The sequence below is a fragment of the Pinus tabuliformis genome, chromosome 3_1 (assembly GCF_031772625.1).
Source record: "Pinus tabuliformis cultivar Carrire ecotype Pingquan chromosome 3_1, CPIR1, whole genome shotgun sequence".
NCBI lineage: Eukaryota > Viridiplantae > Streptophyta > Pinopsida > Pinales > Pinaceae > Pinus > Pinus tabuliformis.
In genome coordinates, this window is record NC_142301.1 from 466,907,458 (window position 1) to 466,928,520 (window position 21,063).

Consider the following 21,063-nt stretch of genomic DNA (forward strand, 5'->3'; position numbering starts at 1 on the left):
TTGAGTCAACTTGCATTTTCAAATAGCAGCTAGTAATGATTATCCTAACTAAATCATGAAAAATTCTCATTTTTTATAAGTGAATCATAACCATTTTCATCCATTTCAAAATAAAAATAAAAGAAATATTTTATTATTATTATTAATTAAACTAAATTTACTTAAATTAAGTATTTTCGAATTAGGGAAAAATAATTCTCCCGCGTAACTCTCACGAACCTTCAATCTTTTAATTTCAAATAGTTCAAAATAGATGCAGAGACCACTTTATGGGGAACATAATTACAACAATATTTCAAAGTCAAAGTGAACATCATTTACCATGTTCTGAGTTTATAGCTTCGCGTCTCTGAAACCATAACCAAAAATTTCGTGAAATTTAAGTTAATAACTCATCACCAAGATACCATGAAATTCAAGCTACATTGCCAGAAGACATTTGAGAGATGCAGACTTCTGCCGTGACATCACTAAAGATTAAGCAGACAGGAATCTTGATATCTGCTCCCAATTCTTATTTGCATTTCTATAACTATAGACTATTACGATTAATTTTTTACCTACTGAAATTTGCATTAGATGGAGTAGATGGAAATGCTGTTGGGGACTCCGTGAACGTTGAGGCCACCAGACTCGGATAAATCATTGGTGTTGGATTAGATAGAAATGCTGTTGGGGACTCCATGAACGTTGAGGCCACCAGACTCAGATAAATCACTGGTGTTGGGATACAGTAAGGTGTATGGAACTTGCGCAGGCCCGTGCCTGTTCTTCAGATTGGGATCATTGTTTTTGGCTATCACATTCTTCTCCAGTTGCACTAACCTTGATGAAAATCGATTGAATGCTTCCACTACTCCACTATCATCGACCCAATCTGGCGTGGATCCATGAATTTGCCCCAAATATACTTCGTGCTTTGCATGCTGTGACAAAATCTCCAAAACAGCCATGATAAGGGTGGCTTGTCTGGGAGTGGACACGGTTTTAAGGAAATATGCATTTACATCCCTCAGCATCTCAGAGTATTCTTCAGTTCCTTTCTCTGGAATAAGGCGTCTGCTCATGGTGGGAAGATTGGGCATGTAACCTCCATATGAATATTGCCCAAAGTTAACAGCTGCATGGTGAGCCGAAGCAATCCAGATGATGGTGGTGACTGCTTCAACCGCTTCTTCCCTTGTCTCCATTTTGTACCATCTGCTCGGATCGTCCTTGAGATCTCCGTGCCCAACATTTACAATCTCATTCCACCATGCCTGCAATTCTTGGTCTTTTTTGATTGAAGAATCATCCTTGTAATATAAGGACAAGTAGTCTGAAACCCATTGTTTCAAAGTAAACCATATGTCCAGGCCGTCTACGGCATAGGGGTAGTCTTGGATCACAAGCTTGAGGCCGTAGGGTGATGTAGGGTCTCGGACAGCCATTCCCCTGCATAATATTTTGCATTTAGATGTGAAATAATGGATCACAAGTTTATCGCTGAAAGTAGGTAGTGATTGTAGATTTTAGGAATATCCTTAAATCTTAAGAGCTTGAATTTATGATTGTGTAGATTTCAAGAATATTTTAGAATTTGAGGAAGAAAATAAAAATCAAATTATTGATCTTTCTTTTCACAGTGAGTCAGATTTGAAATATTTCAAGAATCTACTATCCACATAGGTAAGCCTTATTTACCATGTTATGGAGCCATAAATACCCACTTCTTAATAATGTATTTGTTTTAATCCAGTGGTGGGCATATACTGCCCAATGCATTTATGGATTGATAGTATGGTAAATAAAACTTGCCATTTACATAATGGTGTGCATCATGAGAGATCAATCCTTTGATCTTTTTCATGACTATAAAACTCAAAAATATTCCCCAAATTTGATCTTTTTCCAGAATACTCCAGATTTAAAATATTCCAAAAATTTGCCATCCACGTAAAATTGCTCATCCTCAAAGATCAATTATTTGATTTTTCTTATAATAATAAACTCCCAAATATTCCCGAAATTTATAACCACATAAAATGAAACTAACATTTTAATCCTTGAAAACTAACCTTTTAAGTAAATCTGCCGGCAATCCCTGCTCGTTAAACTTCCAATCTTTGTATATCTTAGATGACATCTCAGAGGAATATTTAGCAGGAGTAAAGCCTTTTTCGATAACTCCAGCTGCATTTATCAAGCTCTGACGAGCAGCTTGATTGATGTCCATTGTATTAAGATAATGAGGTACCAGTAATTTGTAGAGCGGATGCATTCTGCTCAGTTGTCTGTGAGTAGCTATAATGAAAGGCTCCATAACCGCGTGAGTTCTCAGCCTGCCATCAATTAAAAAAAAGCAAAGTTCAATATAATAGTTCTATAGGTATCTGATGGATTAGAGCTACTGTAGTTTTATCATGGATTACCAATGGCTGATCAGTTGATGATAACCGGAATCATTGACACGGGCATGAGCTCTTGCCAGTTGCCATAAGGCTCCTTCTTCTGTTCCATCCTCACCAGGAGTGTAGACGTTTCTAACAGCTTTGCCATCAGCAGTGGGAGGCAAACACAATTCGATGGCGACAGGCTTCAGCTCTCCATCGTCTGTGAGGAAGAAAAGTGTGCGACTGGCATATGATTTAATCTCGTCTGAAATCTTATTGATGCGCTCAGCATAGAGCATGTATGGATCGTAGTAGTCCATGATAAAAAGCCTTTTGGATGCTACAGCCTGTATTGTATTAAAGTCTATTAAAAATTGTTACAGTATTAATTTCAACCATAGAAACACACCAGAAAAGGATAATACACAAACAGGAAAAAATAACAATAAGGGAAGGATGAGGAAAACTGTCGGTAAACCTGTGATAGAGAGAGGCCATCCAAGAATTTTTTAATGTGTTGTTCTGTGATCGTGCTCTTCTGCGGACCGTAAACATTTGGGTCCAAGCTGCTGGATGGAGGAAATGTCTGTCACACGTAAAATTTAACTGTTTAAACAAAAGACCTGAAAGAACATAGGCCTGTTTCTATGAGTTCTCTGAAACATTTAAAGATCCATTCAGAGGCAGATTGAAACCTTTGGAAGGCGATGCATCAAAAGGTTACATTTTCAACTTTTTTGGTTAGATTTAATTCAAATTCAAAACTAATTGTAAATTTTAGACAGGAGAAGAGCCCAATTACAAAACAAAAGCTAAATCAGATTTATAATCTTACTAAATACAATTGGAAATCTAATTCTACAATATTTTTAAAATCTACAGTCTAATTAAATTCAGACTTTTTTGCATTAGATTCTGAGAAATTTTAAAATGACAATAGAGATTTTGTATTCAACTGAGAAAAAATCTACGTGTAGTTAAATTAAAAAAAATAAAAAATCAGATTTTGTAATATTTGTAGTATCTATAATTTACTAGTTACAAATTTTGAAATCTACAGTCAAATTAAATTCAAATCCAAGTCAAATTTTACAATAAATTTAAAATCTACAATGGGATAGAATTGTATTAAAGTGAGTAAAACTATAATTGCATTCCAATAACTTCGTGGTTGCATAAATAACTTCCGTGGTTGCATAAATAACTTCCGTGATTCCATAAATGATACAGGTGGATGGATCCACTAGCTTGCACTTACAGCTTTGTTTTTGGTTTATTATGGCGCATCAAGAACTCTATCTGTTTCTGTTTCAGTTACTATTTCAGTTGCATTTCCAGTTGAATTTTTCACTTCATGACATGTATCCAGTTTTTTATATCTCCTTAATATAATCTATGTCGGTTTTTTCTTTCTGAAAAAAGATAAGTTAAATAACTTCTCTGGTTAAGATAAGTTGCATTTCCAGCTGAATCTTTCACTTCATGACATGTATCCAGAGGGAAATATCTCCTTAATATAATCTATGTCGGTTTCTTTCTGAAAAAAAAAATAAGTTAAATCTAGGTACCAGGGAAAGAGAAGATGAAGAAAAAAATATAGTTAGGGAAAGAGAAAACGAAGAAAAAAATATAGTTATTAGGAAGTAAGATAAGAGATAAGAAAAAAATACAATAGGGAAGTAAGATAAGATAAAATAAAATAAAATAAGTTAAATCGGGAAGTAAGATAAGATAAGTTAAATCTAATCTAGTTACCTATCAAGACAAGATAAAGAAAAAAAATCAAATTATACTATTAAAAAAAATCCAGAATATGAAACCCAAGAAGCAGAGGGACGTAATTAAATTACCTCTAAGCACTGAATCACCAGAGGATTCACCCCCGCAAGCGCCTGGCGTGCAAATTCTCGATCCGTCTTCCACGCGAGTTCATTGACTATGGCAGAAATTATTCACTTCAGCCATTGATTTTTTTTTTTTTGAATCCCAGGGCTAAAGAGTTAAATTGAGTGCAAAACCAAAATAGAATCTCACCTGCCAGGACTTGTGGTTTCAAAAAGTTGATTAGTGGATTGTCTTCAGTGGCTTCCACTATTCCCTGCACAATCTGCAGGGGACTCGGCTTCTCGCCAAGGTTCTTCCTGGAATTAAAAGGACTTTTGAAGCCCCGAACGTAGAGGTGTTCGATTTGTTCGAACGTTTCGAACGCAGCTTCAAATAAATCCTCAATGGTAGGGGCAATCATGTTGGCAAAAGCCATGACGGCGTGAGCTCCGAAATCCGAGAAATCTGTATGAGGAAACCTCTCGTCCGGTGGAATGTAGTTCACGTTTGGAAAACTGACTCGGCTTTCACATCTGGGATCTGCGTGGAAGTTTAATGCACACTGTCATGCACATAGCAAAACTAATGACAATTATGGAAAGAAGCAGAGGGTTAAATGTTATACCAGTTTTGGTTGGTGGGCGGCCCGTCCTACACCTTCTGGGATATGGGAATTCTTTGGATCCACCCAGCACTTCCCTTGCCAGCTCTGGACTACTATCTGGTTCCCCAATATCATTGTAAACGTCATAATCGTAAATTCGATCCGATACTTTCCTCTCTCCCGTTCCATCTCCTCGCAGTTCCACCATATCTTTCTCCCTCAACTTCTTCAGACCTGCTGGCGTTGCGTCGGGCAGGTAGCTCTGGTCATGGACAAACTCAACATTAATCCACCCCGTGTGACTGGAACCGAAGACCTTGGGCTATAAAACGATTAAATGTACCAGAAATTCTTGATATGCCATACCTTATTAGAGAAGAAAATACGATCGCTCTTGCTGACGTGATAAGGGGATACCCAGGAGTTGCATTTAAAGCGCAGTTTACCTTGACCAGGGACATCAAGAGTTAGAGATTTCAGAAAGAACTCACGTGAGTGAGTGTTCTTTATCAAGAATGCTCCCGGAAGTCCCAGATTAGCGTTCCAGTTGAATGTGATCTGGTGGTGTGTATCGCCAGCAATGGGTCCATCTAATGGGTTCCACTCTAAAATGGATGCTTCACCAACAGTTTTACCCACTCCAGTTTCTGCCAGAAATAACATTAGAATTGAACAAACCTGTCTGAATTTGAATCTGATACATACCACTTCAAGGTATCTAGATTTCACAGATTAACATAGAAACAGTAATAAAACAGGCATACAGATTTTTTTTAATGAAGCTTAAAGCATTAGCAAGGTATATAATTAATATATGATATCAAAACATACTTAATTTTTATCTAAATAGAAATAAGTATTTATTTATAAAATTAAGTTAAAACATTAAATTAATATATAATCTAAATTAAAATATTAAGGCAACCATGTTAATTAAATGATTAATAAAAACCCATAATATATAATCATTCATAATAAATATGGAAATCCTACATGTATATCTTAATTACAACTAGATTTAGTGAAAATTTGCCATAACATAACAGATCAATATCTACGTTACAAAAATGAGCAGAAATAAGACACGGAGCCAGCATTAGATCGAATCTTGCAGTACAAAACGATATAGGAATTGACTGAACATAAATTCATGAATTGATTTACCTGGATCCACCTCTTGGCTGCTGACCAGCTGGAGGTAAACTCTGTTGCCCAACAACTCAGATGCTTCATCGGCAATACTTGCAGCGTAATCAGTGATGTTGAAAAGAGATACTTTTTGCAGTATCACTTCTCCATGAATCGTTTGGTCCACGCCCACTTTAGAAGAGGCATCTTTCACAAAGATGTCCTTTATGTTAAAGGCAAAACTTCTGAAATCGCCTCTCCTCTGCTTCGAAAGCATCTGCTTCAAATCATCTGAGAATTGTGCGTGGCTCCTCCATGAAGAGCCAGTGCCAGTGCCAGTGGGGCAAGCATGGAACTGGCAAAAACCAACTTGGTTTTGTCTGTAACTCCCTATGCAGCTGGGAGTCGAGTTGGGAATCCCTAACAGAATCTTGGCATCCATTTTCTTCACAGGCCACTTCTTTACTGGGTTTCACCCGTCTTTTGTGTGTTATGGCTATGGGCATGAAGGCCTATTTGTAGACCATGTCCAGGCTCTGTGCAAGCCTTATCCGATCGTTTTCTGAGGATTTTCACGTTTTATTTGCCTCGTTATTCTGGAATCCAGCACATTGTGATCATGTTACCTGCCAAGAGGAATTCCGGCCAAGCATCATCCAATACTGTCAAAGCATCATCCAATACTGACATTAAAAAGTCGTTTTTACATGGTGATTTTTTTCCTTTCGCGCCGAAGATCAGTGGGACCAGAAAAGTAAATTGAAGTGGACATTGATCATCACATTAAATGTTTCTCATATGCAAGGAAGTCTCATGTGTTTGCAAAAAAAAATAATATGTTCAAATCTGTTAGAGATTTGTTTTAATCGTGATAAATATTATTTAAATAATTCTAAACTTTTTGAGTATTCAATTCATATATATAATCTAAAAATTATTTTAAATATTTTTACTTTATAAAATAAAATTCATAATAATTTTAAAAATAACTAATTTATGTAATTAACTCTTTTATGATAAGTAAATAGAATAAATTTATAGGTTTTGCCACCTTCGGGAAAAAAAATAGAATAAATTTATACATTGTTTAAATAAACATTAATCACAAGTGTTCATTACTAAAACCAAAAAGTTTGTGGCAATTGTGGTTTTACATTGATTTGGTAAATATCGTTAGAATCGAGATGAGTTTAATGTCACAGTTTATTATTTAATTCTTTTATGAGGTATTTCTCATGTAAATGAAATAATATGTGAGTTTAGTTTTATTATTGTTGTAAATTTTTAAATTATAAAAAGTGGTTAATGGTAGAATGATATTTTAAAAAGTGACATTGTTTTTAATTTTTATTTAATTTTATTATTTTTATGATTTTTAATTAGAAATTATTTTTTTTCTTTTAAATAATTATATATAGTTATGATAATCAAAGGGATGTTTTTATTTTCACATTTAAAAAGAGATAAATAAAGTTTTGAATATAGTTTTATATAGGGTTTGGGGAGTTTATTTTGATTAATAAATTGAAGTGTTTGTGGATGTGAGAAATGCAGATAGACCTTCTAATTATAAAAATTTCAGTGCTTAATCCCAAATTTTATGTTTTCTATTGGAATGTTTGGAATGGTGTCCATGTGTCCTCCATTAAATGAATAAATAAATAAAATTAATATCCATCTTATATAGTAATGTTTGGAACCATTAAATAAATAAACAAACAAATAAAATTAAAATCCATCCTATATAGTAATGATTAGGCATACTTCCTATATGTACCCATACAATTAGTATTTATAAACACATATAATGATGTTATACATTTTGATATTAGTCATATACTTGAACCATATTGTAAAATTATGTTATTAATTATATATTAACATTATTTCGACCCTCATGAATTCTTATACAAAAGTATGGTTAATATTAACCTTGTATTAATATAGATCACTTAAGTCTCATTGCATTCATAATATTTGGATTATATATCAATTATCCATTCATTGTAATATCCAACCTTTTCACTGTTATAAATTTTTTGGCGTATGATTTTGTGTTAACCATATGGGATATATTGTATTATGGTTTGTCCCACCCTTTACACATGGCAAGACTTGGCATATGCCACGTGACGACAACCCATGTGAATTCACATGGCTCACTAGCTCTATCTCCCTTTAAGGGTCACGATCTTGCCTTCAGATCTAATGGTGGAAGTCATTTGGGGTTTCCAAAGGATGAACAAAAACCATTCCTTTGACTCATTTGGTCATTTAGACCTTTTGATGGTGGCAACTAGTGCTCTACTCGACCATCGATACCTCCAAGGTTTTGTTGTCATTTTTACCTTAATCTTGTAGATATTGGTCTAATGTTTACCATGGGTTCAATAATTTCATCTCGAGAACTAAAGTTGTTGACTTATCGCGATGGAGGTAAGTTTTTATTCCTTACTACAACATTTTTTTCTCTTCTTATTTTAATTTAGTTCTCTATTATGTTCTTACTCTATTATTCTTTCCTTCGCATAGTTTTTCAAGGGACTAATAGAGTAACCATGATTATCAAGGTGAGTGTTTCAACTTTTCTTTGTAATAGTAGCCTCAAGGAGTGATTCAAATACGCATTCTAAGTTCAAGTAAATTCTTAGTCCAAATTTCTCAATTTTCTCCTTATCTGATGTCACATTTCCTCTTCAAGAGTTCTCACCATTAATTATATTTTTTGTGCATAATAATGGCATGGCTAGGGCATTATCTTGCCATTTCAAAGAGTAATATTTGCACAACCACTAGGTAGGGGTTTTAACCAATAACCATTTCCTTTTTCTCTCTACTCTTACAGGGTGGCATACATTTTTGAGTGAGGATTTATTATGGTTTGCTTGTTTCTAATTATTTGTGAATAGACTAGCCGTGGTTGTAGACTGTACACAGTCCAATGCTTACAGTGACTACCAATTCGTAAATTGTTTAACCTTGTTTGGTATATATTTACCCATCCCTTTCAATCATAATAATGTTGGGTATTTTCATTTTTTTTCTATAGAGAGGTAATGTTGGAGGCGTTCGATACCTAGGTACACCATTCGATTCAAATTGAACCCTCAAGGTTATTCATTTTTTACCATAAGCGACTTATTGTTACCAATTTTTAACTTTAAACCTGGGTTTTTATTTGTGACGAGTATACTGATGACATAATGTCTTTGCACCAGTTCCTTTTTGTTTTCGATGAGTCTTCTCCTATAGTTGGGATTAATCTACTCCTTTCTTTTTCAGGTTGGTTGTCTTCCATATGTATGCTTGATCCTCTTCTTGTGATTCTTTAGTACCATGTGATGTCGAAGTGTATATGGATTATGATGAACAATTTGTTTGATTTCTTTATTATGGTTTTATGTGTGTCAGCCACCTTGAACTTGTTTAAATTTATCAGGTTAAAATTGTGTTGTATGTTATTGTTCAGAATTTTCTTAATTTTGGACAAAAAAAACTCATTACCTTTGTAATGATAAAAAATGGAGGATTTCATTATATTTATCTTTTTCAATTTCAGTAACATTGTATTTAATGATTGGCAAGTGCTTCATATGCTATCCAATGTCTTTCTTAGCACGATCTTGTTATTGAACATTCTTTTCTTCCTCGATTGGTGTTTGAATCTTGAAATGTTAGCTTATAATTGTGTCTGATAAATTTTAATCTATCATATATTTACCAGTATAGGTACCATCATGGGTTTCATGGCATATATATATACCATTTAAATTAACATAATTTTTCACCATTTATGTACAATTGTATTACACATATGATATTCATTTTTGTTGTATGCACTATGTTCGTCAATAACACTTTCTCTACTATGTTCATAAACATAAAATTATTTTACTATTTCTTTTAATTCGGTACAAAATCATGAGGCCCTTGAGGAGAGTCCTTATAGACTATAGGCTAAACTATCACCATGGAATTGTCCCACCTGTTAATTATATATAACTATATTTCTTATTCTTGATTTCACTAAATTCCATTAGTCTAGAATCACCAAGGTATATGCTTACCTCTAATAAATTTTATTAAAACATATTAAACCACATATTAAATCCGATTAAAAAATAGCATTCTAGTCATTAGACTAATAAAAAGTCTTGACCAGACTCACATGCAGATTAATTGCATGTATAGTGGTAACTAGTTTATTCCATGTTTCCTTATCCTCGTCTCATCACCTTTACCATTTATAATTCTTATCTAAGTTTTGAATGGGAAATTTGCATTTATTTCCAATAGGGAAATAACATGTTATTACTTTGCATTTACTTTCATACCTCTTACACTTGATTTTAATAATAGAACTTATGCATGAGATAACTTCAATAAACCTTTAGACTCTTATAGCACACCAATAACATAAATCCATTTTCCCTTCTTCTTGATAAAGTTTTGTGTAAATTTTATACTTTTCTTCAATATTATATATAAATATCTATACCATTGTACCATCTAGTTTTATGTATTTAATTTTGTTATGTACATGTAGACTATTAGCTCATAAGCATGAGTTACTCACTCATATAGCCTTATCTTACTAATATTATAAGTCAATATCAATAAAGTATTTATAAATTAAATTAAATTAAACAAACTCTTGATATCAAAACATAATTTTAAAATACATATATTCAATTGAGACATTATTTATAGCCCTGAGGGTTAGCTTAATTAGTCAAGTTCATGTCGCTAAAGCACCTCGCTAATGGGAGTTCATGGAGTCAATTTTCCTCGATGCCCTCAGGGTTATACTATAAGTCGAGGAGATGTGATAATTTAGGGTGGATCTACTCAGATATTTCCTCGAAAAGGAAAAATTCAGACATAATTTATCTCTAATTCAAGGAATTTTTAGTAGAATTTATATTCAGATTCAAAACTTGAAACTATCACTCCAATCATGTAGGATATTATAATTCTATAACATCTTTTTAATCACATTACTAATACCAATCATTCTTCATCACGCTACTATCAACAACTAACATATATACTTATTTAGCATGACTATTAAAATCGAATAATTTAAACATAATTGTCATTTAGGCAATATTCAGGATAAGAGCATGTTCCTCCCAACCAACGAAATGCTACAAGCAATTCCCCCCGAACTCATATCTTCTTTCCGTCATGAATCAACAACCTTCTTGTGTTCCTGAGTGGTTTTTCTTATAGATATTCCAAGCATATTTTTCCTTAGCAACATCCTAATTTAAGGGTCTACATCCCTTAGTTAGCTAGGATTTTTGTTCTAATTTAAAAAAAAAATGTCTTTCTTTCTCTTTAAATCACGTCTTTATCATTTATCTCTATCTAAGTGTTTAGCATAATATTTCTCTCCCATTATGATATTTTTATTTAGCAACTTTCTCCTTGGGATTTTTAGGAGATTTTTAGGAAGGTCCACCATGTGGACTTGACCACTAGCAAATTTTTATAAAAATGGTAAGAAGTCTCTTTTACTCAAGTGATCTTTTCCAAATATTTCCAAACAACTCATTTATTAATTTAATAAAATAAAAATTAATTATAAAATAAAAAAGTTTCAATCGTGGCTCTTGTGGTGAAGTAAAATTATAAGTGTGGACACGAACAAATTCCTCTAGCCTGATAATGGGTCTAGCCACAATAGATGCATTCTATGGAAGATTTCCTTAGGTTAGAATCAATCAAGAGGCCCTACTTCTTGGTCGCTTATCCTGTTTGATAAAGTCTTTGCTTGCTCACTCAAGCAATCTCTCGCTTCCTTCTTCAAGTTCCTGAAAGAAGTAAACAACAACAACACACAAACATAATAATAGACAATTGCAATTCAACCTACTTAATGATTCAAGAAGCATTAAGACATGTATATGTAATATTACAAAACATGTAAGAAATCAATCGATAGTTGCATATATTAATATCAAAGAGAGATTACAACCATTCGTCTTGACACTGAATTCTTCCTCTAACAAGACCAGGTTCCCACACACCTCTGCTAGCATTCCACGATGGCTTCAAACAACAATAGTTTTAAAGCTCTTCCCTTAGGCTTCACTCCAAACCAAATCACGCTTCCCCTTCACACAACTCGATAGCTACAACTAGTAATACCTTGCTTGTATACTCCAAAATAGTATCAACACTCAACAATAACCCTACCAAAACTATCAACTATGACTATAACATTCACACTAGTTTGTGCTTGGTAAGAAGGGATGTTTATATAGGAAACATGGATGGGAGAAGGACTTACCCCTTGAGGTAGTTCAATCATTATAGGGGAAAGGAGCCCAAACTATCATCCTCGACCCCATCCGACCAAACCATTTACCAGGCTTCCATTACGGAGCTTCTAGAGCTTGAATCTTCGGCTCTAATTTACAAAAATTTCCATAACAGGACCGGCACGACTGAAACACAACTCTGTCGCTCCAGTCGGCGCGAGGAGTAGTGCTAACGTCTGCACATCGGTGTGGGGGAGACAAAGGCCATTAACATCGGTCTTGTAAACTGGACAAAACATAAGTTTCAGGGGAAATGGTGCAAAAGGGAATCGATCTGCTCATGAAGAGGGACATAATCGGAGTTTCTCCATGAAGGCAAAGCATGCGGAGTTCACTGTAGAGGTCCTCCATGATTAAGGAATGGGGAGTATAGGGATAGTGACAAAATTTTGTATAACAAGTGCCCCCTAGAGCGTGAAGGCTGAGCTGGAGTGAGGGATGAAATGCTTTATAAATCAGTGCGGGGAACTGGTTTACCGTCAAAAAACCTGCAAGAAAGTACATATACATATACATGAACTGAGATCTCTGTCAAATGATACATGAATCATGGCATGGACACAACCATCTAGAGAATGATCATGTAAACAGATCCATGTATGGGTGCAGCCATCATCAAAGAGGATCATAATGAAACCAAGGTATGGTCGCTACCATCCAATAGGAAGAAGGATCACATATGATAACTCATGGTCTGGTCGCAACCAGCCATCCAAAAGAGACATGCATATCATCACAATCATGTCACACCACTTCGCAACCTAGACTTGTGTGATATGAGCCCAGGGTCTTGCGCTCCAACCCGACCCGGCCAGAGTACAAATCCTAGCATGTGAATGGATGTGTTGACGTCGAGCAGGCTAGAAAATTTCTTGATTACCAGTCAATGATGTAAATTGTTAACAAGAACGAGAGAAACCACTAATGATGACAATGGTCCTCAAGGTACTATCATCACAATTCAAGGAATGTGAATACAGGGTCTGAAGTCAAACACCCATGAAATCACTTGATTGAAGCCAATGATGTGAACTTGTCATCAAGTGTGAAGAACTTTCCATTAGGGCATGCGAGCTCTAAGGTACCGAAAGGGAGTCTCTTGGTCAACTTTCCAAATAATGAGTTGAAGTTGACGGGAAGCGACCATGTCGAAGGAGGGCCAGAATGAATCCCACATCATCGACGTGAGAGGAGAGGATGTAAAATTATTTTGGATGATATAGAGAATTAGAGGTAAGTGTAACTGCAAAAGGACAACTCTTGAACATATCAGCGACACAAATGGAAGTTTGGAAACTTTTGGATCCATAGGATCGGTGGTCATAATGACATGGCAAAGATCAGATGGGAGGCAAAAATGGACGGCCCAAACCCAGGAAGGTCAACGATAGAAAGGAGGATGTCCAAACTCGACATGAAGCAAAGAGGGTCATGCTCAAGAGTGAGCTGCCGACACGAATGATAGATTTCCAAATTTTCCCCCACCATTTCTGGCGAGTACCCAATTATTTTTTTAATCGCAAGCTTGAAGGGGATAGCATATGCTTGCACTGTAAGTTCATCCTTAGGATGAATCCGACCTAGTAAGTTTAATGGGCCCTAGGAAGGAGAAGCTCATGTTCGTCATAGTGAGAAATCTGATGTCGTTTAATAATTTAACGAGTCTAACAAACGTGTAACTCGATACCCTTTTCATGTTTAGAGAGTTTGAAAATACATAGAAAAGAAAATGGTCCTTTTCGTATATCTGTGTCTCTCAAGCCCGAAAAGGTAGAAAACAATACTTGAGAGAACCGCTTGACCATTTCATTCAAGGAGTACCTTTTTCATAAATAGTGCATCCCAACCTGGAAAAGGGATAAACTTATATTGGGCACATGATGTTTCACATCCGTTAACGAGTTTGAAACGATAAGGGCTCAACCATCTTTTCGCTTTTAAAGTGTTAGAAAAGATCTGAAAGAAGACCCCCCATTTTTATTCTCTTTAACGAGTTAGAAATGGAAAAATACTCAACAATATTTTCATTTAAGTTTAACGAGTTGAGATAAGAGCCGAAACGTGACTCATCATTGTCGTCGAACATCCATCACCTATTGTTGCACAAGTAAGGGAAAGTGTATTATCGAGTCCTTGAGGAAAAATAGGTCAAAAATATTTACAAAACATGATATTTTCATGAAAAAATGAATAAAAAGAGGGAAAGTAATTATATTTTTACCATTTACCATTTTACCTTTGTAGTGAAGATTTTTTACCCACTTTTTCCCTAGTTGTTCCGGAGCAAATTGCGGGAGATCTAAGAGGTTAATCGACGATCCGTCAGTTCCAGGTAACAACCCAAGCACTAAGCTCCATTTTCATGCCATTAATTTATGTTTTTAGCCAATTTTTTTGGATTTTTAGGGAGGTTTTTGAAAAAAATATTGCCCTCGGTCGACGTGATTTCCATGCACGGGATCGTGCCAGCCGAGGGTGATTTGCACAACCATCCGTGTCGATCAGCACAATTGTTTTTAAAATAGGCGCGCTGGCACCGTGGATATGGGAAAAACCATTTTTTCTCAAAAACTAACCATTTAAACTTGAATATTATGTGCCAAGGATGATTATTAACTCAAATTAATGGCTTTTGCAGGAGATAAATCGCCGAAAATGGTAGATTGGAAGGAAAGGGAACATGAAGATGTTAACACCCAAGAAATGAATGATCCAAATTGCCTGGAGGCTTTGAGGGCTTGTGAGCTCCTCAAATTCTTCCTTACACTAGGGATGTGGGCCTAGCCCAAGTTGCTTCGATACTTGATAAGCCTTTGGGACATTAATTGGGAGATTTATGTCATTGGGGACCAGGAGCTGGAGTTGAAAACTTCAAATATCTACTTCATCACTGGATTGTCTTGTAGAGGTGAGCCAGTGAACTTGTATGGGTCACATCAGATCAAGGCAATCATATCTTCCCTACTTTCCGAACACTGCCCTGAGGCCCTAAAATCCAAGAGTGGGAAGATAGGGATTTCCAGTGTGCGGGATTTGAGATTGAGGGTGCTTTTGTTGACTATCAATAGAGTGGTAGGGTCCCAAGTGGAACATGAGACTAACAAGTCGAAGTTCCTTTATGCTATTGACTACACAACTCCTATGATCTTCAACTAGGCAGAGGCCATGAAGATGAACATCGAGCACCAGTTGTTTAAGGCCAAGGTAGGGAATCTGAAGCAATTTGGCTTCGGATCAATACTTGTGACCTTTTTCCTAGAACATGTGCCATTGTTCCAGTATCAGTTGACTGAGGTCGATCCTTCTATGCCACGTGATCGGCAGATGGCCCGACGGAGTCGTTTGAAGGCCAAGATCACTAGGGGTCAACATGTGCCATACGGACTTGCATTCTTCCCATGGCTACGATGACAGAAGATCGTCATGGAGGGCTGACCATACAGCGACAATGATTTCTGTGGAGATCCAGATATGCTCTTACTAGATGGAGAGGGCTTTGATGACGAAAGTAAAAATCAAATTTTTAATTGTTTTTGATATATGCGTTCTTATAACATTTCTCTGGTTTATGCAAATATTGGACCAGAGCGGCTGACCGAGATGTCCCCAATAGCCAGGCTCATACCCTGCCCTATTGACATTATCACCCCTTATCAAGAAGAGAGTGACAACGAGGAGGAGATCGCGAGGAACCTCGAGGGGTTAACTCATGGTATCCCGAATTATGCTTGGATAGGAGACATGTCCCGTCGGTACCAGAGACACACAGTGGGAGTCTCAGATCAGATCCACCAACTGATGAGTCGTGTTGCGTTAGTTGTCTCGTGCTACCATGACCACCATGCTGAGAAGTTCCTAGGTCCAGCAATTACATAATTTTTGAGGCCTGCGTGCCACGGATGTATGAGGCCTACGAGCCCCTGATGTTATTTCAGACACACATATTATTTTTGGGGTTCTGATGTATCAAACATTCTCACCATATATATATATATATATATATATATATATCTATATGTGTTGTATTTTCTTGTCTATTATGGTACAAATGGTTTGTTTTATCTTTTACATGTTTCGTAAAAATGTCTATCCAACATGTAATTAGCTAATGCATATGTCAATGTATTCATGTGTCTAGGAATATGATGATATGTAATATAATAAAAATGCCTTTCCAATAGACGGATACAAAGATACATTCGTAATATTTGAGGGTTCCTAACGAAATATTTCCCGTTGAGTTGAAGGACAACAACCTGTGAATCCAGGTTGACAACCAATTCTCTAATGCCTAGAGCGATGACTTCTAACAACAGTTCGATGATTGCACTATATTCAGCAATGTTGTTAGTTGTGTGCCCTAGGCATATACCTTGAAGGTCAATCAATTCACCGTTAGGGTCATAGATAGCCCATGCAACAGATGATAAGTTTCGAGTACTACTGCAAGCACCCATCGATGAAACCAATGTGAGGAGTTGCAGACATCTGCAAAGCAAGAAAAGCATAGTAAACAAGAAATTTGTTTGAAAACTATCACACAAAACGACATTGTACAAAAATGAATCACACACCAATGTACATAAGTAACCATGCAAGATGACCTAAGCATGGTACTTTTTGAGGTAAAGCTCGTTTCGGGGCTTATCCCTTCATAATCAATAAGCTCATAGGCCCCTTTTTGCAAAACGGGTTTTACAATATAGGGCCCATGCCACATAGGTTCAAACTTGCCTGCCCCCAGCTTATCATTAGCTTGGTCGTATAACAAGACCAAATCACCCAAAGAGAAAGCGCGAGGGGAGAGTGACTGATCGAAATGGGTTTTGACCTGTTTATTTTATGCTTCGATGACCAAGGCAATGAGATGGCGAGTCTCATCTAGTCATTCTAAATATAAGAGGTGTTCCTCTTAAGGTGATGTTTCAGGGAGAAGTTCAACAGCTAGCTTCAGGGAAGGAATCTCACATTAGATCGGTAATGTTGCTTCTAGACCATAGACTAGCTAGAATGGTGTGAAACCAATTGCGTCTTTGGTTGAAGTTTGGTAAGCACACAGAGCTGAAAAGAGAATTAGATTCCAATTTGACTATGCATCCCAATAGTACGCTGAAGCATGGTGACCAAAACTTTGTTCACGGCTTCAACTTGGTCATTGGCCTAAGGGTAATATGGGGTCAAGCCATCATGGCACAAGCCCAATGCAAATGTCAGTTCTGCCATCATCTAATCTCTAAAGTGGGAGCCATGGTCTGTGATAATGGCTTGGGGTACGCCAAACCTAGAAATAACATGGTTAAAGGGGAATTGAGCCACCGTCTTACCATCTGCAGAGTATGTAAGCATCGCTTCCGCCCATTTGGTGAAATAATCCACAACAACAATAATATAGCCATGCTCCCCAGCCAAACGAGGGTTACATGTCATATAATTGATGCCCTTTTTGGCAAAGGGACCAATGGTAATGACAGGGTTAGCTGAGCGGGTGGGGCGTGCATCTTGCGTTAGTAAATTTGGCATTCATGGTACTTACAGACAGCAAGAATGTAGTATTTGAAGATGGACGGCCAGAAATAACCAGCGCGAAGGATTTTCTGAGCTGTAGCATAACCAGACATATGACCACCACATGCCCCGGAGTGGCAATCATTGAGAGCTCTTTCACCTTCCTTGATCGTGAGGCATCGACGAAGAACATAATTGACAACAACATGGTATAAAGTATCGCCAATAATATGGTAGGGTTGGGAATGATGCCAAATCCTTCGAGGATCATCTTTGGTCAACACGGACTGAAACATGGAGGTTTGGAGATACACGATGATATCACCATACCATGGATCAAGTGTGCTAATCAGGAAAAGGATCTCATTTAGAAGTTGTTCATTTACACCAGCAGGTAGAGCTTTGGAGGGAAGGGAACAAATCAATTCAGTGAAAACAAGTGACTTCTTAGACTTGGCTGTAGTGAGGACCAAATCGAATTCTTGCAAGATAACTATCCATTTAGAATACTTTCCCCCTAGAAACCGATGAGTCATGATATAGGTCATAGGGTTGCATTCAGAAATCATTGTGGTCGTATGTAAAAGGATATAGTGCCGAAGGCATTGAACAGCCTGAATGGCAGCCAAAGCCAGCTTCTCGACATGGGCATAATGCGTTTCAATGTCGAGGAGATTCTGACTAAGGTAGTAGGTCACATGTTCGTTGCCTTTGTCGTCATCTCGGACCAAAACCATAAAAATGGTGCTAGGGGCCGCGACTAGGTAGAGGAAGAAATCTCGGTAATAGTCCGACGGATGCAATAGAGGAGCATTTATGAGGACAAACTTAAGATCATCAAAATATTTTTGGGCCACCTCGTCCCATGCGAAGGGTGTTCCTTGTTTCAGTAACCGAGTAAATACTGTGGCTAGCCCAGCATAATTGGGTATAAAACGATGGAGAAAGTTTGCCTTTCCTTGTAGGCTCTGGAGTTGGTGCAGTGAAGATGGAGGGGTTAAATTTATAATGGCCTCAAATTTTAGCGGATCCAGGCGAATATCGTCCTTGGAAACGATGAAGTCAAGGAGTCGTCTTGATTCCACGCAGAATGGGCAGGAAGGTCATCCAATTAAGGTTGTACAATGTTGCGAATATCATGAAACGCGTAGGACATTTCCCATTGAAATGTGGTTTCAGCATTTTTGAGGCCGAAAGGGAGCTTCTTGTATGCAAACATACCCCATGGGTAGATAAATGCTATCTTTTCTTGGTCGGCTGGTGTGATATTAATCTGGTTATAGCCAGAAAAATTGTCCATAAAGGAAAAGATCTCACTCCAAACACATTCATCAATGATTTGATTAATGAAGGGAGTAGGATAGTTGTCTTTAGGACAGGCACGATTAAGATCTCGATAATCCACACAAACATGGATTGTGCCTTGTTTTTCAGTCACCGGGACCATATTGGGCACCCAGTCTATAAGGGGGATGGGATAAATGAACCCAACTTTTAGAAGCTTTTTGACTTCACCCTTAATAGCAGCGACCTTCCTAGGGTACACCAGGCGAAGCCATTGGTGAACGGGCTTTGCGTGCATATACATTGGTATTTCATGCACCACAATGTTAGGATCGATGCCAAACATTTCTTCGTAAGACCATGCAAACCCATCACGAAATTCCTCAAATAAACGAGTGTATGTCTTGATCTGATCCAGAGAACAAGATACCCCAATATGAACATGTTCAATGACACTGGGTTTGATATAAATGTCGATCGACATCATTTGGGTAATATTACCCAAATTTCCTTCCAACCATACTTTATGAGTGACATTCGGTGGCGAAAATGGAGAAGAGGACTCTTCGAAAGTGGTAGACATGACCACTGGGCGAGGCAGGAATGAAGAGCGATGATGAGTATCAATCCATGGTGGTTCCTTGAGAGACATTATTTCCATGATACCTTCATCAACGAGGAAGGTCTCGACGAAGGGATTGGATGATTTCAAAGCGCCAAGCCAAGGGGATTGAGAATACATGTCGAGAGGTCTTCGACATATGAGAATCATAGGATGCAGAGTTCGAAGCCGAAACAATTTCCACGTAACTGACTTCAGTGGGATAAAGTGGCATAACCTTGCCCCAAGTATCAACAAGATCTAGTGCAGGTATGACCCAGGGATCAGCTTTGACCGACACCATGTTGACAGAGGCAACATGAGGAGGTGGGAGTGGAAAAATTCCCATTAAGGCAGAATGTTTGAAGAGACCCGCCCCCACACTCTCATAGGGAGCACCAGAGTTCTTGACGTACGAAACATTTCCATCCGAGCAGGAAGAGGCAAAGAAAGATAGCTAATCGACGGTGACAATCTTCCCTTGATGGGGAAAATGGATCATGTGAAACAAAGAGGTGTCCATGGCATGCATGGCATGAGTCCAACTTCGGCCGAGTAGAAGATTATAATTGAGATTGGTGTCAACAATATCTACTTCGACTTGCACTCTCTTGCCTTCTAGGGTGATGGAAAGGTTAGGTAAGACACCGAAGGGTCACAAATCACACCCATCGAAAGCTTCCAAAGTGTTCGGAGACTGATTCAGTGCAAGGGAACCAATAGCCTTCAAACATGCAGTTGACATGATCTAGGTGGAAGCACCTTCATAGATGATAGTGCGGTGGATGGTCTTCTCATTAATGATTACTTGAATAAGAAAGGAAATCTGATGAGGGAGTCGTGGAACATGGTTCTCTAGATCAAAACATATCAAACTAGAATCAGTGGTATCGATGCCCCCGATAGCTGACAGCAAAGATTTCTTCTACGATGGACAGCTTTGGAGTACCTCGAGAGCTAACATGGTTGACGATGCCTGAGCCCAATCCTCAATAATATTGTAGTGTTAAGTGGCTCGAGCGTTGGGATTATATAAGGATTTTCGCAGCACACCTCGAGAGGGTGGCTGTGTAGCGGAATCAGGGTTAGGGTGCTCAATTTGTAGAGGGCCAAAAATCAGGGTAGACGATGAAGAAGGTGTAGCTTCTTTTTCTTTCCGAGCTAAGGAGTCACAGTTTGATAATCTTTCGACTAGGTAGCCACATTAATAGGCATGCTCATTATGAACACTTGAGATCCAAAGGAAGCAGATTGGGGTTGGTCTACCATTTGGGTCTGTTGAGATAGAAATGGCTCTTTAAGGACAACAAGGGTCCCTTTGAGCAGGCGACTAACTTCAGACCATTGAGGACAATCCTTAGTGTAGTGATCCGCCTCGCAAATGAGGTAGGGATACTTGGGTTTTCATTGTGAGGATTC

The 21,063-nt window shown here is 37.4% G+C and overlaps 2 protein-coding genes across 2 annotated transcripts in view; one reads left to right on the plus strand and one right to left on the minus strand.

The window, feature by feature from the left end:
* Positions 1–350: 350 nt before the first annotated feature.
* LOC149187784 (linoleate 9S-lipoxygenase-like) lies at positions 351–6,492 on the minus strand. The gene is made up of 9 exons (XM_089411467.1): positions 5,965–6,492; positions 5,167–5,447; positions 4,822–5,062; positions 4,407–4,736; positions 4,223–4,308; positions 2,851–2,958; positions 2,412–2,719; positions 2,058–2,321; positions 351–1,434 (listed from the first exon to the last, which is right to left on the minus strand). The coding sequence occupies exons 1-9, from the start codon at positions 6,368–6,370 to the stop codon at positions 657–659; spliced, it is 2,802 nt and encodes a 933-aa protein (XP_089267593.1). The 5' UTR covers positions 6,371–6,492; the 3' UTR covers positions 351–656.
* Positions 6,493–8,358: 1,866 nt separating this feature from the next.
* The window catches only part of LOC149187785 (uncharacterized), a 115,286-nt gene continuing 102,581 nt past the window's right edge, over positions 8,359–21,063 (plus strand). The window contains exon 1 of the mRNA XM_089409762.1: positions 8,359–8,364. Coding sequence (XP_089265888.1) covers positions 8,359–8,364 — 6 coding nt within the window. The remainder of the gene's footprint in view (positions 8,365–21,063) is intronic.

Excerpts from the sequence above, each read along its gene's own strand:
- LOC149187784 (XM_089411467.1), bottom strand. The coding sequence starts at position 6,370 with ATGGATGCCAAGATTCTGTTAGGGATTCCCAACTCGACTCCCAGCTGC. Across the intron at positions 5,448-5,964 it reads CAGCCAAGAGGTGGATCCAG|AAACTGGAGTGGGTAAAACT; the intron begins GTAAATCAATTC and ends TATTTCTGGCAG. Across the intron at positions 4,309-4,406 it reads GAAACCACAAGTCCTGGCAG|TCAATGAACTCGCGTGGAAG; the intron begins GTGAGATTCTAT and ends TTTCTGCCATAG.